We start from the raw sequence: 18,366 nt of genomic DNA, 5'->3' as shown, positions 1-18,366 counted from the left end.
ATACCAATCCCACAAAGGATGAAAGTCTTAGAGAGGAAGTGAATGGAAGTGCTTGGATAAAGGTTCACAGTGGGAACTTGGATAATTGTTGCTGCTTTTAAATGCAAACTCAGATACTTTTGGTCAGTGGTTTAAAGACCCCTTTGGGCTAGGAAAGAAGGACAACCAAGGAGTCATGAACCTCCAGAGGGAACTTGGTTATGAGGCTGTCTTAGCTTCCTGTAGGGAAGCAGAGGCCTCATTTCCTTCTTTCCACCAATCTGACCTTAGATTCTGCTGTCTCTTTAATCTCATGGAAGACTGGGCCTCAGAACCTTAACTGCTTTGCCAGCTGTACCACAGGAGGGTGTGCCCTGGGCAGCGCCTACCAGCCAAAGGTCTAAATCTTAGAGCTTGGGTCACTCAAAGAAACAGGGTCTTCAGTACATCAAAGAAACTCAGTCTCTACCGCTCCCAATTGTAGCCTGCAAAACCTCCAAATAAACTCTGTTTATCTGAGCCCACCTTTCATCCTCTGTTACTCATGAGATGGGCTGTCAGCTTTGGAAGAATTGTTCCTCTGCTTACACTTTAAAATTCTACAAGAACTTTCAGTGTGTTAAGAACTGAGACACTGAATGTGCAAATGGGTAATAGTCAGACTCTTACCCACAAACTCTGAAGCAACCAGGCAGGAAGCCAAACTACAACCTCTGCAGCAGTCAGCCCAGAATGATCAGGCCATCAGTAGGACTGACAACTTCCCTATATTTTTACTGCCCCATCCCCTCCCCAACTCTTTTCAACTCAGGACTAATCAGAGAAAGCCACCTATGCTCCCCAAACCAATCACAAAAGATGCCTGGCTTGGGAATTCCAGTCAATATGGAGGCACAGGTAAACATGCCTCACCTCCACACACCACTATAGCAAAAAATACAACTAGAGTACAAAACATATCACCCAGAATTGTCAGAAAATTGAGCTGTATGGAAGACCAACAAACAAGAATTTAAAGAAGCCACATTCATCCAGACGGGTAGGTGGTGCAGAGACATGGAGAGGCACAGAGAGGTATGGAGACTGGAATGGGCAGTCCCACATTCACATGTGGTGGATAAAAAATGGGAGGGATACATCAGGAGCAAGGAATCCCAGACCCAGTCCAGACCACCCAGCCCAGGGTCCCAACATCAGGAAGATAAGTCCCCATAACTTTCGGCTGTAAACACCAGTGAGGACTTGGATGGCAGAAGAAACTGTGTCCTCTTAAAGGGCCTGCAACAGACTTAGGAATCATGCAGACCCACCCCTCTGGGATTCAGCACCAGTGCAACAGCTGGAAGGGCACCAGTGACATATGGGGAAAAAGTGAAGTGGGAGTGGGGAGACAGCTTCCTCCCAGGCAAAACTTCAGAGGCCAGGCAGTAGCACTGTCTCCTCTGAGAGCCCTCCCCCGCATGGATCAACAGAGTGGTGACAGGTTGCCCTGCTCTTGGGGTTACCTAAGACTCTGCCCCATACAACTTAACAGGTGGGCTAAGAGAGGGAGTCAAAGCAACTCTACCTAATACACAGAAACAACTACAGGGAGGCTGTCAAAATGAGGAGACAAAGAAATATGGCCCAAATGAAGGAACAGAATGAAACTCCAGAAAAAGAACTAAATGAAATAGAGATAAGCAACCTATCAGATGCACAGTTCAAAACACTGGTTATCAGGATGCTCCAGGAACTCAATAGGTACTTCAATGGCACAAAATGGACCCAGGCAGAAATGAAGGGCTTTAAGTGAAAAAAAAGAAAATCTACAGGGAGCCAACAGTGGAGAGGATGAACCCAAGAATCAAATCAATGATTTGGAGCACAAGGATGGAAAAAGCATTCAATCAGAACAGCAGGATGAAAAAAGAATTTTAAAAAGTGAAGATAGGCTTAGGAACCTCTGGGACATCTTTAAATGCACCAACTTCTAAATCATAACGGTGCCAGAAAGAGAAGAGGAAGAGCTAGAAATTTAAAACTTATTTGAAAAAAAATAATGAAAGGAAACTTCTCTAACTCGATGAAGGAAATAGATATACAAGTCCAGGAAGCACAGAGTCCCAAACAAGATGGACCCTAAGAGGAACACACCAAGACACATCATAATTAAAATGCCAAAGGTTAAAGATAAAGAGAATCTTAAAAGCAGCAAGAAAAAAGTAGAGAGTTACCTACAAAAAAGTTCCCATTAGACTGTCAGCTGATTTCTCAAAAGAAACCTTGCAAGCAAGAAGGGACTCCGGGAAGTATTCAAAGTGATGAAAAGCAAGGACCTACAACCTAGATTACTCTATCCAGCAAAGCTATCATTTAGAATTGAAGGGCAGATAAACTGCTTCCCAGACAAGGTAAAACAAAAGGAGTTCATCATCACCAAGCCATTATTATACAAAATGCTAAAGGGGATCATATAAGAAAAAGAAGATGAAAATGATGAACACAAAAATGACAATAAAACCACAGCTATCAATAATTGAATCCAAACAACAAACTAAGCCAACAAGCAGAACAGAAACAGAATCATAGATATGGAGATCATTTGGAGGGTTATCAGTTGGGAAGGGAAGAGGGAGAATGAAGAAAAAGTTGCAGGGAATAAGAAGCCTAACTGGTAAGTACAAAATAGACAGGGAGAGGTTAAGAACAGTACCGGTAATGGAGAAGCCAAGGAACTTATATGCATGACCCATGGCTATGAACTAAGTGGGGGAGGATAGCTGGAGGGAATGGGGGTACCAGGTGGAGGGGGGCAAAAGGAAAAAATTGGGACAACTGTAATAGCATAATCAATAAAATATATTTTTAAAAAAGAAAAAAGAGAAAAAGCATAAGGAAACTTTTGAGGGTGACGAATATGTTTGTTAGTTTTCTTGATTGTGGTGATGGTCTCACACGTACTTACACTTTTTATATTGACCCTTTAAATTTGTGTCATTTGTTGTAAGTCAATTATATCTGGATACAGTTGTTGGGGAAAACCTACCTTACAGCAAATTGCAGCCATTTAAGAGATGTATCAAAATAAAGAACTCAGAATGAAAAAACAAACAAACAAACAAACAAAGATGCCTGGCTTGTAGTTAGCTCACCTCCAGTTTCCCCATGCCAAAACCCTCCAATCAGAACACACCTGAGCCTTACCCTCTTCTTCTGCTATAAAGCTTTTCACTCCCTGCCTGGCTTTGAGTCTCTGCCAAACCCCAGTGATGGTGGCTGACTCCCTTGCTACAGCCAATTCTGGATAAATACCTCTGTTCTCATTTGGACAGTCTTACTTATTCCCACAGCACTCTACAGTTTCCTTAGTTACACTGTATCCTTCTGACCAGTTCCATGGGGAGTACAGGTGTTAATTCAGGCAAAGTGGATGCTGTGGTGCTAAAGGCCAAAAGGGACAGGAAAGAAGTGCTTCCAATGACACAGAAGAGTTTGGTTTGCACTTACCTGAACCATAGGCCTAGATGGTACCAGTCAAGCATCCTAGGCAGTATTTGGGCACCAAGAATTCAGACTAAGAGTTCAGTTCAAAACAGATATCTTTCTAGTTCCTTGGAGCTAGAAAAGAAGAGAGTTGCACTTGGTGCAGAGAGAGAGAGCCCCACTTTATAGTCAGACTAATTTTTCATTGTGAGAAACAAAGACCTCAAAATAACTCAATAAAAAGGGGTTTGATTTATGGGTAAAGGCAACCTCATCAAACACAGAAATAGGAAATGAAACTCTGCCAGCTGCCTGGCCTGGGAAGTCATTAGAGAAGAGGGCCCTTCACTCTGTGTCTCTACAGCTGAGAGGGCTCTCATCTATTTCTTCTCAATTTTGCTCTCCACACCAACTCCATTCTCTTCAACGGCCAGACTGGTTTCCTCTAATTACTTAGCAGTTCGTATGTGGCCCCAAAGTGGCCACTCCAGGCACCAAGCCTACTTGAGCTTCCATGGGGAGCATCACTGTTGTCTGGTACAGTCTCCGCATCTCTTGGTTCACACTCTCAAAAAGAGATATCTGTTTGCACCATTTATCTGTCCCAGCCAAGCCACACAGGTTATACACAGATCACTGGTCAGGCAATGGATTGTGCCTTCAGATCATCCATCCACAGGTCCATCACTGGAGGCTGAAGGAGCAGGGTCATGTCTTACATAAGAATGTGAGCATGTTGGATATTATAAATATGTACTATTATAGGAAGCAGTATTATTAAATAACACAGACTACATATATCCACCACAATTATTACAAATGTCCACTGAGGAAAAACAATGGATCATAGGATACGTCAGTGGACTGGAGAAGAAAGCTTATTCCTAGAAAGATTCCTAGAGAAGATGAAGGAAAGAGGGTCCATGGGGAAGGGACCAGGAAGGACTTTGTGCCAGCTAGTAGAAGAGTTGTGGTCAGCAGGAAATGGGGCCCAAACATGTTAGGACTTGAAAGGGACACAGGCTGCTAGGCTTTTCTGTAGTTCTCAGAATATTCAGTGTGGGAGACTTCGAGATCATCAAGTCCAGCCCTAACACACTTCAAATGAGAGCACTGAGGGTCAGAGTGGCTGGTGACACAGGAACACAGCTGTGGCCACAGAGTTCAAGTTAGAACCAAGGCCAGAGTTCAAGTCCCTGTCTCCAAGATCAGCCTTCTTTCTACTATAGACCATTCAGAATCCCTTAGCTGGCTCATCCCTTTGCTAAGGCAAGTCCGTCTTTCTGTTACTGGGAATTTATTCATTGCATACGTGGTGGCAAAGAGGAAGAGGGACTAGCCCCCCCCCCCATTTTTGGTGTTTGTAAGAGGACAACTTGCTCCTCAGCATTATCATTATTCTCTAAAACTGCTTGAACCCTGGCCCACACGTCCTTGAGCACCCCCAACACTGTGTCATTCCTCAGAGTGTATACAAAGGGATTGAGAAATGGAGTCACAACACTGCTCAGTACTGAAGGGATCTTGTTGAGTTCAAGATATTCTTTCTGGGAGGGTGTCACATAGATAAACACTGTGATGCCACCAGAAATCACGACTATCATCAGGTGGGAAGCACAGGTGTTAAAGGCCTTCTTCCTTCCACTTGAGGAAGGGATGAGCACTATCGTCAAGATGATGTACTTATAGGAGTAGGCCACCAGGACTATGCAGGAGAGGATGATGGTGGACAAAAGCATAAAATCCCTCAGCTCAGTGGCAGTGGTGTCTGTACAGGCCAAGGCCAGCAAGGGCCCACTGTCACAGAAGAAGTGGTTAATAATATTGGAGCCACAGAAGGGCAGCTGGAAAATGAGGATGGTTGGAAAGAGCACAGACAGGAAGTCTCCCACCCATGAGAACACAACGGTCCCAGTACAGACAGAAGGCCTCATGATGGTGGTATATTGCACGGAGTAGCAGACAGCATCATAGTGATCATACGACATGACTGTCAGCAGAAGAAACTCTACTGTGCCCAGGAGGAAGTAGAAATAGCACTGGGTGATACACCCAGCAAAGGAGATGGTTTTATCCCCAGTTGCAAGATTGGCCAACATGTTTAGAGAAACGACTGAGGTGAAGCAGATGTCCAGGATAGAGAGGAAGAAGTTGCACAGGAAGTTGCACAGGAAGAAGTACATGGGGGTTTGGAGGCGGGAGTAGGACAGCACAATGGAGATGATGAACAGGCTCCCCAGGAGAGTCAGCAGGAATATAGGCAGCAGCAGCACCAGAAACAGCAGCTCCACCTGCCTGCAGAGGAGAAATCCCAGCAAAACAAACCCCACCCCAGTGGCAGTCTGATTCACCATGGGAGTGGGCAGCAGGGCTCGGCTCCTCTGATGGAACAGAAGGAGAAGGTGCTTAGGAGAGCACTCAGTGCACAAAACCTCGCAGCTACTCACTAGAAAAATATGAACATAAAATGTGTTAATCCATACTAGATATGTAATACAAATTTAACTTGGATTTAAATTATTTGCCTATCAAATTGAAACTATTTTAAGTGATAATGTTCTTTGTTAATGAAGGTGTCTGCCTTGAGACCTACACTGTCACACGTTCATTAAAACTTTCTTAAAAATAATATAGCAATTTGTATCAAAATCCTTAAAACTGAGCAAATCCTTAGACTCAGAAACCCATCAGGACGGAATAGTCATGGATGTGTTAAAAGACTTTGCTATAATATTCATCACAGAATTGCTTATAATAATGAAAATTTGGCAACAAATTAACTAACCAGAAATGAGGGATGGAATAAATAAATTATGATATCCAAACAATAACATATCATGCAGCCATTAAAATTATATTTTACTATATTATGTAAATGACACATTTTATGCAACAACAAATAGTCATGATATATTATTATTGTTATTGTTAAGTTTTTTAAAGCAAGTTATAAACTAGTAGTAACATTGTGATCCCACTTTGGGGGTAAAATGTAAATCAGCAAAGGTCCTACAATAATCAAGACATTGCTAAAAAAGAAGAAACCGGGGGAGACTTGCCCTGATAGAGAGTAGGACATAAAAATAGTGTAATTAAGTCAAGATGGTATTGGCACAAATACACACAAACTGACCAGTAGAACCAAACAGAGCCAAGAAACAGACCCACACAAATATGAAACAGTGATATAAGAGGTGAAGGAAACTGGTAGTGCTGATGGTCCACATGGGGAGAAGTGACATTGGATTCCCTACCTCATATCAGACACTAACATCCACTCTAGATGGACAAAAAAATTAAATGTAAAAATGAAAACTTTTAGGAGAAAGTATGAGAGAATGTTGTTTTGGTCCTTAGGGTAAAAAAACTGATTAAAGATCTGAAAAGGGCTAAACAAAAAAGAAAATATTGATAAATTAAGCTACATTAAATTTAAGAATTTCTGTTTATTAAAAGACCCCCAAAATAAGCGGAAAGGCCAATTACAAATGTGGAAAACATATTTGTGACACAGATAATGCACAAGTATTTATCTGTAACATATAATCAATATATTGATTCTTACAAAGCCATAATAAAAACAAATCCAATAAAAAAATAGGCCAAGCATAAAATCTGAATTCTATTAAAGAAGAACAAAGAATAGCCAATAAAGGCACAAAAAGACACTTGATCTCATTAGTCATTAGGGAAATGTGTATTAAGACAATACCAAGATAACATTTTATACCCATTATACTGTAAAACAAGAGAAATGTGACAATAACAAGTGTTGGGAGAATATGGATCCAAAGAAATTCTTTTACATTGCTGGCGGGAGTGTTAATTTATATAATTACTTTGAAAAGTAATTTTGTCATTACTTTGTAAAAGTGAACATTCACATGCTCTGTGAACCAATAATTTTCCTTCTAGGTAAAAAAACTTGTTCATACGCACCAGAAGACAAGCAAGAATATTCACAGTAGAGAGAAAAATAAAGGAAGGAAGGAAGGAAGGAAGGAAGGAAGGAAGGAAGGAAGGAAGGAAGGAAGGGAGGGAGGGAGGGAGGAAGGAAGGAAAGGAAAGTCAGACCAATGTCTGTCCAAAGGCAAGAGAAGAAACAAATAGTGATTAAATCACACAATGGAATATTAGACGACGACGAAATGAATGAACTGTAGCTCAATCAACAATAAGGATGAATCTCAGAAATGTTAGAGAAAAAGCAACCCCAGGGGGCTACACACAATAAGATTTTTTAAATGTAAGCTTAAAAACAAACAAAACTAAACAATATATTGTATAGGCATTGCACAGTGTAATAAAATATGATTTTTTTAAAAAAGGGGGAATGATAAACACAAAATTTGGAACAGGGGTTACCTCTGGCATGGGAAGGCATGGCATGGGTTAGGGGAGGAATCAGTATTAGTAATTATCCATTTTGGATTTGGGTGATGGGCTCAATGGTGTCCAATACATCATTAAGCTTTATAATGTAGATGTTGGCAAATGTTAAATATATTCTTTAACAGGTGCCAAATTTTATACTTAAAAAGATAATAAAGAAAATGTATGCCAAACTGGTAGGAGTGGTCATTACTCAATGGTAGGACTCCAGGGGATCACTACTTTCTTCTTCATTGCCTATATTTTCTGTATTTTTCACAAGGAAACAGTGTTTCTTTTATATTAAAAAAAGTTAGAGTTATCTGAAGAGGAAACATATATATTGATTATCGACTGTGTGCAGATGTGGTTATGGGGGTTAGGGAGAATGTATGTGAGCAAGCACACATTGAGTGCTCGCTGTGATCCAGGGTCTGTGATTGCCACAAGTCTTCGGAGGTGATAGGAAAAGACTTGCCCTGAGCAGCTTGTGGTCTTAACAGATGTGAAGGAACCTGAGTTCAGGGAAATTACAAATGGAGAAAAAGGTAAAAACAAGCAAAGTTGCTTTCACAGGACTTTGACCTTGGGCCATTAGTCCAGAAAGCAAACCAAATGTCAAGGGAATAGATTCCAGGGACAAGGTTAAATCGGCTCAGATAACCATGAAAGGTTGGCATGGACACAAGATAGAAGGAGCCATGTTCTTACTAGTGACCAAGGGGTCTATGGACTGGACTAAGAAACACAAGAATAAATTTGTACAGGAAGGAGACTGTAAAAATCCTAAGGACTGAGTTAACCTCTGCCAATCTAAACTGAGTCACAATTCTGTATCAGCCATTCCTGCATGAGACTGTCCCCAAGCAAGACCTGCCCCACCTCATCACAGTGATGTCATATATGCAGTCTCTCCTGCCAGCTCACTGTGTCTGTGTTGCACAAGGATCTTGTTGTTTTTGGAAGTTTTCCTGAGATACAATTCACATACCATTCAATCCACCCATTTAAAGTATACAAATGAGGAGATGGAAGATGGCGGCAACATAGGTGGGAGCGGAGTCCACTTCCCCTCAACACCAGTGAAATACCTAGCTGATCTGAGGAGCAGAGCGAACAGCCAATAGTATTCCAGCATATATGAAGATCAGAGACCAAAGATAGGGGACATTGAAAGATCTGACGGTAAGAAGAGTGCTTAAGGACAATAAGGTCCCCGGGACCCACGCGGGGACCAGGGCGGCAGAAGCCCCGGCCCGGGCACAGGGGTTGCTGCAGGTTTCTTGGGAGAGAGCCAGGCTGAGCTGTGAGCAGCCAGGTGTTTGTTTGGACCAGGGGGGCTTGAATAGGAAGAATTTCTCAAAAAGAAAAAGAAAATGGAGGCACTCAGGGGCTAGTTAGAGAACTCTCTGCAGCAGCCTCGGCCTCTGGCGCCCCTCCCCCCTCAGCCCCTGGACTGTGAACGCAGGATAAGCAGCCCCGGCACTCACCTGAAGCCCGGTTGCGCGCACGCAGATTAGCGGACTGGGGGCCCACACCTGAAACCTCAGGTGGGTGCGCATCTGGAGCAGAGGCTAGCTGCTCCACCCACAGGCCGAAAACAGGGGACCCAAGCGCCGCGTGACTCAGTCCAAAAGCGGCCCCGCCCGCCCACCAGACCCAACCCCAAAGCAACTGGATCGGCCTGCTGCGTGCGACCCAGGACCAAAGCAGCACAACGGCCTGACTGCCTGCCAGGGACCACACCTACAACTCCTACCTAACGCCTGCGCACAGAGCCCTGCAGGTCCTACTGGCTCTCTAGGACAAAGGCAGAACACCCAGCAGAGGGGAGCTGCAGGGCTAGGGGAGACTGTATTTCCCGAAAAGACTCGACCCAGTAGGGAGCTGAACTACCCCATAGCAGCACCCAGAGCCCCTAGCATCTAAGACAGCAAACAGCAAGAAGGTAGAGTGTGAGTTGCCCCTAATTGGTGCAACTCAAGGACAGCACAACTGGTGAACTAAAGGCCTACTGGGGAGCAGAAGGACCATGAGGAACTGGACTGCAGGCTGAACAACAGCGAACAGTGTGGCCCAGGAAGGGAGAAAAGTGAAACCAATCCTTCCAACCACCCCCTCCCGTTCCACAGAAAGGACGACCAGCAGAACTAACCTGACCGGTTTAAAGCCAGCAGAAGATTTTTTTTTTCCCTTTCCTCCTTTCCCCCTGAATTCCTTCTTCCTTTCTTTTTTTTTTTCTCATTCCTTCTTCCTCCCATCCTTTACCTTTTTTATGCCTTCTTCCTGCCTTCTTTTATCTATTTCCATGTTTTAATTTTTGTTAAAATTCCTTCTTATCTTGCCTCCGATCTTTCTTTATTCCTTCTTCCTTCCTTCCTTCCTTTCCTCCTTTTCTATTTCCTTTTTCCCTCCTTCCCTTCTTTTTTTTTCTTCCCCCCTTTCTCTTTTTCCCACAGGTGAGACAACAAAACCTGGAGTGCTGAAAAGACCAGAGTTAGACCGTGTTACACCCATAAACGTCAGCTCAAGACCAGCAAGCACAGGAGATTAAGGAGACAGCACCACTGAATCCCATTGGCATTCTACCATAGAAGTTCATATCATAAACCCAGGGAGTCAGAATAGATCAATTTAAGAAGCAGAGGCTAACAAGAAGAGTCTCACAAACAATGGGAAGACAAAGAAACAATTCCCAAATGAAAGGAAAGGAGGAAGTCTCAGAAAGAATGCTAACTGAAAAAGAGGCAAGTCAACTATCAGATACTGAGTTCAAAGCAATAGTTATCAGGAAGCTCACTGGGCTCTCTGAGCTGAAAGAGAACTACCAGAAACTACAGGGAAACTACAATGAACTCACTGCAAACTATATCAACATGAAAAAGGAGATAGAAACTATCAACAAGAGCCCAGAGGAAATGAAGAATACAATTTCTGAATTGAAGAACACAGTAGAAGGAATGAAAAGCAGACTTGATGAAGCAGAAGATCGGATCAGCGAGCTGGAGGACAAAGTAGAAAAAAACACCCAGAAAGAGCAAGAAAAGGAAAAGAGGCTCAGAAAGAATGAAGAGGCAATAAGAGAAATGCAGGAAAACATGAAACATAACAATATCCATATAATAGGATTACCAGAAGGAGAAGAAGAAGAGCAAGGGATAGGAAACCTGTTTGAAAAAGTAATGATGGAAAATTTCCCTAATCTGAGGACAGAAAAAGTCACCCAAATCGAGGAGACACAGAGAGTCCCAAGCAAGAGGAACACAAAGAGGCCCACTGCAACACACATCATAATTAAAATGGCAAAATTCCAAGACAAAGACAGGATCTTAAAGGCAGCAAGGGAGAAAAAGGAAGTAACATACAAGGGAGGCCCAATAAGGTTAGCAACTGACTTCTCAATGGAAACTCTCCAAGCCAGAAGAGAATGGCAAAAAATATTCCAAGTACTGAGAACCAGAGGCCTGCAACCAAGACTACTTTACCCAGCAAGGCTCTCAATCAAGATAGAAGGCCAAATAAAGAGTTTCCCAGACAAAGAAAGTCTAAAGGAATACACCTCCACCAAACCAGCTCTGCAAGAGATGCTAAAGGGACTGCTTTAAGGAAAGGAAGGAAAAGAGAAAGACAGAGGAACACAGGTAGGAAAAAATGGCAATGAATAACTACCGATCGATAATAACCTTAAACGTAAATGGATTAAATGCTCCAATCAAAAGACATAGAATAGCTGAATGGATAAGAAAACATGACCCACACATACGCTGCCTACAAGAGACCCATCTCAGGACAAAAGACTTACACAGACTGAACGTGAAGGGCTGGAAACAAATTGTCCAAGCAAACAGACAGGAAAAAAAAGCAGGGGTAGCAATACTCATATCAGACAAAATAGACTTCCAAAGAAGGGCCATAAAGAGAGACCCAGAAGGTCACTTCATAATACTCAAAGGAAGAATCCACCAAGAAGACATAAACATTGTAAATATATATGCACCCAACATAGGAGCACCCAAATGCATAAAGAAAATCTTGGAGGACTTCAAGAAAGATATTGACAGCACCACAATTATAGTAGGGGACTTTAACACCCCACTGTCAAAAATGGACAGGTCTTCCAAACAAAATATCAACAAGGATATTGTGTCACTTAACAATACCCTAGAGGAAATGCACTTACTGATATATAGAGAGCTTTTCATCCAAAAGAAGCAAAATACACATTCTTTTCAAGTGTACAAGGAACTTTCTCAAAGATAGACCACATGATAGGACACAAAGCAAGCCTAAACAACTTCAAGAAAATTGAAATCATATCAAGCGTTTTCTCTGACCACAAGGGGCTGAAACTAGAAACCAACCCCAAAGGAAAAAACCCAAAACACTCAAAATCATGGAGACTGAATAGCATGCTATTAAACAATGAATGGGTCAAGAACGAGATTAGGGAAGAAATCAAAAACTTTCTGGAAACAAATGAAAATGAACTCACAACAACCCAAAACCTATGGGACACAGCAAAGGCAGTCCTGAGAGGGAAGTTCATAGCAATACAGGCCTACCTTAAAAAGATAGAAACATTTCAAACAAACAACCTAACCCTACGCCTACAAGAACTGGAGGAACAACAACAAAGACAGCCCAGAGCAAGCAGAAGGAAGGAAATAACCAAGATCAGAGCAGAACTAAATGACATAGAGACTAAAAGCACAATTCTAAGGATCAATGAATCCAGGAGCTGGTTCTTTGAAAAGATAAACAAAATCGACAAGCCTTTAAGTAGGTTCATCAAGAAAAAAAGAGAGAGGATCCAAATAAACACAATTAGAAACGAAAGAGGAGAGATTACAACTGATACCACAGAAATACAAAGGATTGTAAGAAATTACTACAAAGAACTGTATGCCAAGCAATTTGAAAAGCTAGATGAAATGGACACATTTCTAGAAAAATATAATCTTCCAAAACTGAATGAAGAAGAAGCAGAAAACCTGAACAGACCAATAACAGCAGACCTAATTGAAGCAGTCATCAAAAAACTCCCAACACACAAAAGCCCTGGACCAGATGGTTTCACAGGAGAATTCTACAAAGCATTTAAGGGAGAGCTAACCCCTATCCTTCACAGACGATTCGAAAAAATCCAAACTGATGGAAGACTCCCAAACTCTTTTTATGAAGCCAGCATCATCCTAATCCCAAAACCAGATAAAGACACAAAGAAGAAAGAAAACTTCAGGCCAATATCTCTGATGAACATAGACGCAAAAATTCTCAACAAAATATTGGCAAACCGCATCCAGCAATACATTCAAAAGATCATCCACCATGACCAAGTGGGATTCATCCCAGGGATGCAAGGATGGTACAATATTGGCAAATCAATAAACATAATACATCACATCAACAACAGCAAAGACAAAAATCACATGATCATATCAATAGATGAGGAAAAAGCATTTTATAAGATACAACACCCATTTCTGATAAAAACACTCAGCAAAGTGGGAATACAGGGAGCATTCCTCAACATCATAAAGGCCATATATGAGAGACCTACAGCCAACATCATACTCCATGGACAAAAACTTAGAGCTTTCCCACTAAGATCAGGAACAAGACAAGGATGCCTTCTCTCACCACTCCTATTCAACATAGTATTGGAAGTCCTAGCCACAGCAATCAGACAAGAAAAAGACATAAAAGGCATCCAAATTGGAAAGGAGGAAATGAAACTGTCACTGTTTGCAGATGACATGATAGTGTACATGGAAAATCCTATAGACTCCACCAGAAAACTACCTGACCTAATAAATGAATTTGGCAAAACAGCTGGATACAAAGTCAATACTCAGAAATCAAAGGCATTCCTGTACACCAACAACGAAACTGCAGAAACAGAAATCAGGGAAAAAATCCCATTTGATATAGCATCAAGAAAAATAAAGTACCTAGGAATCAACCTAACCAAGGAGGTAAAAGACCTGTACTCAGAAAACTACACAACACTGAAGAAAGAAATTAAGGAAGACACAAACAAATGGAAGCATGTACCATGCTCATGGATTGGAAGAATTAACATCATCAAAATGGCCTTACTACCCAAAGCAATTTACAGATTCAATGCAATCCCTATTAGAGTACCCATGACAAAATTCACAGATATAGAACAAACATTTCAGAAATTTATATGGAACCATAAACGACCCCTGAATAGCTGCAGCAATTTTGAGAAAGAAGAACAAAGCAAGAGGGATCACAATACCTGATATCAAACTGTATTACAAGGCCACTGTAATCAAAACAGCCTGGTACTGGCATAAAAACAGGCACTTAGACCAATGGAACAGAACAGAGAGCCCAGAAATTAACTCAAATCTCTATGGTCAATTAATATTTGACAAAGGAGGCAGGAGCATAAAATGGAGCAAAAACAGCCTCTTCAACAAGTGGTGTTGGGAGATCTGGACAGCTACGTGCAAAAAAATGAAACTCGATCACCAACTTACGCCATACACAAAAATAAACTCAAGATGGATAAAAGACTTAAATATAAGTTGTAACACCATAAAAGTCCTCGAGGAAAACATTGGCAGGAAACTCTCAGACATTCCACGCAGCAACATCCTCACAGACATGTCCCCTAAAGCAAGGGACATAAAGGAAAGAATAAACAAATGGGACCTCAACAAAATAAAAAGCTTCTGCATGGCTAAAGAAAACAGCACCAAATTACAAAGAGAACCAACAGTATGGGAAAACATATTTGCCAATGATACCTCAGACAAGAGCCTGATCTCCAAAATGTATAAAGAACTCACACAACTCCACTCCAGGAAGACAAACAACCCAATTAAAAAATGGGCAGAGGACTTGAACAGACACTTCTCCAAGGAAGACATACAGAGGGCCCAGAGACATATGAAAAGATGCTCAGCATCACTAGCCATCAGAGAGATGCAAATCAAAACCACAATGAGGTACCATCTCACACCAGTCAGAGTGGCCAACATAAACAAATCCACAAACAAATGTTGGAGAGGATGCGGAGAAAAGGGAACCCTAGTGCACTGTTGGTGGGAATGCAGACTGGTGAGGCCACTGTGGAAAACAGGATGGAATTTCCTCAGAAAACTAAAAATGGAACTTCCCTTTGACCCAGCAATTCCGCTGCTGGGATTATACCCTAAGAACCCTGAAACACCAATCCAAAAGAACCTGTGCACCCCAATGTTCATAGCAGCACAATTTACAATAGCCAAGTACTGGAAGCAACCCTAAGTGCCCATCAGCAAACGAGTGGATCCAAAAACTATGGTATATTTACACAATGGAATTCTACGCAGCAGAGAGAAAGAAGGAGCTTATATCCTTTGCAACGGCATGGATGAAACTGGAGAGCATATGCTAAGTGAAATAAGCCAGGCGGTGAGGGACAAATACCATATGATCTCACCTTTAACTGGAACATAATCAACAAAAGAAAAAAGCAAACAAAATACAACCAGAGACATTGAGGGGGGGAACAGTCTAGCAGTGGCCAGGGGAGAGTGGGGTGGGGACAGTGGGAAGAGGGGATTGCAGGAACTATTATAAAGGACACATGGACAAAATTGGGGGGGATGGTGGAGGTGGGGGAAGGAGGTGGGTTCAGCTGGGGTGGGGTGGAGGGATGGGGAGAAAAGGCATACAACTGTAATTGAATAACAATAAAAATTTAAAAAAGAAAAAAAAGAAAAAAATAAAAAATAAAAAAATAAAGTATACAAATCAATATCTTTTAGTGTTGTTTTTTTTTATCAACTCCCTCCAAATTCAGATTCTGACAACTATTAATCTACTTTCTGAGTCCGTAAATTTGCCTAGTCTGGACATTTCATATAAATGGATCATATAATATGTGGCATTTTATGTCTGACTTCTTTCACTTACCATAATGCTTTCAAGGTTCAGCCATGTTGTAGCATGGGTCATCGCCGGAAATCTTGAAGAAGGAATGCAGTAAGGGCAAAGGCCATGGCCCTAGGAGAGGCTCTAACCCCTGGGCTGAGGGGACAGTTGCTCACACACACACACACACACACACACACACACACACACACGGCAATTACTGCCAGCAGACCTATTCAAAGTCTACAAAATTAAGAATGATAACAGAGAGTGAACCTGGGCTTTGCCACCAGATTTGGAAATGCTCAGATGAAGGAATAAAACAAGTCATTTAACTCTCAGAATACATCTTTGCAGGAACTGCTACTGCACCCAGTGGAAAATCACTCCTTTATATCTAAAATATCAAGAAGCATAATGAAGGCCACAATAAATGCCTTAGATTAGAAGAGGAACTCTGCCCTTCAGGCAGCCCAGGAAAGCCGCACTCACTTCTATTGGAGGCCCCTCAGCTGTTGGTTTAGTCTGCTCATCTGGGCTTTGCTGCCACCTAGGACCTTCTATAGTAATTATCTTGATGAAAAGCCACAGTGTGCTCCATCCACATTAGATCAGCAGCTCTGACAGGTGAAATGAACCCCTCCTAACTCATTTAGATTTCTGCTCCATTTGGAAGTCTTCCCTGATGAACATGCACATTGTGTAGACAACTGAAAGGTCTCGCCTGTTGATTATGCTGCTCAGGAAGATACAGGGCGTAGCACCCACTCCAACACTGAGGGGCCTATGAATCATCTGGGGCTCTTACCCCCAAGCAGGTGAAGAAGTGGTCTTCAGTTTAGCTAAGCCATCTATTAACCAACTGGAGCCTCCCATGCTGTCTACACAGCCTGACCGAGCTGGGGCAGGGTGGGGGTGGGGAAGTGGCCTCTCTGCCAAGCTACAGGATGATGCGTTGTCCCCCTGTCCTATCTTTCTAGGATACTATCTTTCCTGCCCCCTCTCCAGTCCTGCTCAGCACCTGCAGCCCAGTATTCATTACTTCTTGATTCTGAGGCAAATTGGAAATGAAAACTGTGCTCACCTGACAGGCAACAATTACCATCTTACTTCTCTCATTTATTCTTCTTCTGTCCCTTCAATCCAACATGTATGATCTACCCATGAGATTTTTCCAGGGACTGGCAGGCCAACTGTCCCCAGGGCTAAATTTCTTCTAGGGTGACTAAAGAACAGTCAAAAATCTTTAAAAAGGAGCCTTGACTGGGTGGCTTAGTTGGTTAGAGCATCATGATCCCCCCTCAGGGCACATACCTAGCTTACAGGTTTAGTCCCCAGTAAGCGTGCGTGGGAGAGGCAACCAATTGATGTTTCTCTCTCTCTCCCTCTCTCTCTCTCTCTCTGTCTCTCTCATAAATAAATATATCCGCAGGTGATGATTTTTTTTAAATCTTGAAGGAGGAATATAGTCCGTTGAGAAAACTCGGACTTGGAGCCAGGAGTCCTGGTTTCAAAGTGTCACCTCTTATCACCCTTAAGATTGGACAAACCACCTTATCTTCCTGGACATCTGCACATGGATCTTCACATGACAAAGAGAGATAATGCTCTTTTCTCCAATCTTCCTCACAGCCTGGTTGAGAAGCTCAAAATGGAAAATAAGATAATTCATACAAAGTACCCTAGGAAATCATGAACCATCATATCAAGTGTTGCTGTTATCTCAAGAAGCTCTGCTATTCCACAGTTTTGGCAAAGAACAAATCCTGTTTTCCTTGTCCCTACTGAGATATTGGCCATCCCACCCTGGAACACTATCACTTCTGCCCTGGGATACATTTTTTTCAGGTCACAATTTTGCCTCAGTTGTGTTCTCCTTGAACAGCATATCTGTTTGTCTAGAAAGAGGGAAGGCAAAGGGAAAATTCTCTACATAAGAATTTTGTTAACCCTCTTAGCCTAGGCTTTCCGCATTGAAGAACATACTCCTCTGTCTCCCACATTCCACAGAAAGGTCAGCAATACTCAGAGCACGCTCACAGAGGGGGACTCAGCAATACTTACATCAGCCTAGATGAAGCCAACTGGCCACCTCCAGTTTGCCCTGCCCACACAGCAGCCTGGGCTTAGGCATAGGAACACTGAGGCTTCTACTGCCACAAACTGACTGGGCACTCTCAGGGCTGAAAGCGACAATACTATGGAAGGGTCTCACTTTTGGATCCCATGATTGGACCTCCACTGGGGTGGGGTGGGGCAGGGTGGGCAGGATTGACTCAGGTAAGAGCATACGCTTTCAGAGAAGTATCCAATCATGGGGAGTCCTCAGGGGCACAATTTACAAAGCTGTCCCTGAATACCAAGTCTGAGCCTGATGCCCCCGAGGCCCACTTAGGAAAAGATGCAAACCCAAACATGTCTACACTAGCAACAACTGAAGTCAGAACACTAGCTAACATTAACACCACCGAGAATACCTTAGAGAGCCCCCAGTGCACAGTCCTCTATCTGCCCCTGTCTCCAGTTCCATCAGGAAGACTGTGTTTACCCCTACTGTTCCATGGTACCTAGTACTGTCCTCTCCAACATCCCAAAGTACTTCTATCAATAGACCAAATCTTCAGTGATCTTCCACCATCCAAAAGAAAAAAACCCAAGCTG

The 18,366-nt window shown here is 42.4% G+C and overlaps 1 protein-coding gene across 1 annotated transcript; it reads right to left on the bottom strand.

The window, feature by feature from the left end:
• Positions 1 to 4,745: 4,745 nt before the first annotated feature.
• Positions 4,746 to 15,789, bottom strand: OR6J1 (olfactory receptor family 6 subfamily J member 1). Its single transcript, XM_024556297.2, has 2 exons — positions 15,748 to 15,789; positions 4,746 to 5,825 (listed from the first exon to the last, which is right to left on the bottom strand). The coding sequence occupies exons 1-2, from the start codon at positions 15,787 to 15,789 to the stop codon at positions 4,746 to 4,748; spliced, it is 1,122 nt and encodes a 373-aa protein (XP_024412065.2).
• Between the last annotated feature and the right edge of the window lie 2,577 nt (positions 15,790 to 18,366).

This window comes from Desmodus rotundus, chromosome 7, assembly GCF_022682495.2.
Source record: "Desmodus rotundus isolate HL8 chromosome 7, HLdesRot8A.1, whole genome shotgun sequence".
NCBI lineage: Eukaryota > Metazoa > Chordata > Mammalia > Chiroptera > Phyllostomidae > Desmodus > Desmodus rotundus.
Note: the sequence above shows the minus strand (reverse complement) of the source record. Positions and strands in the feature narration are given on the sequence as shown.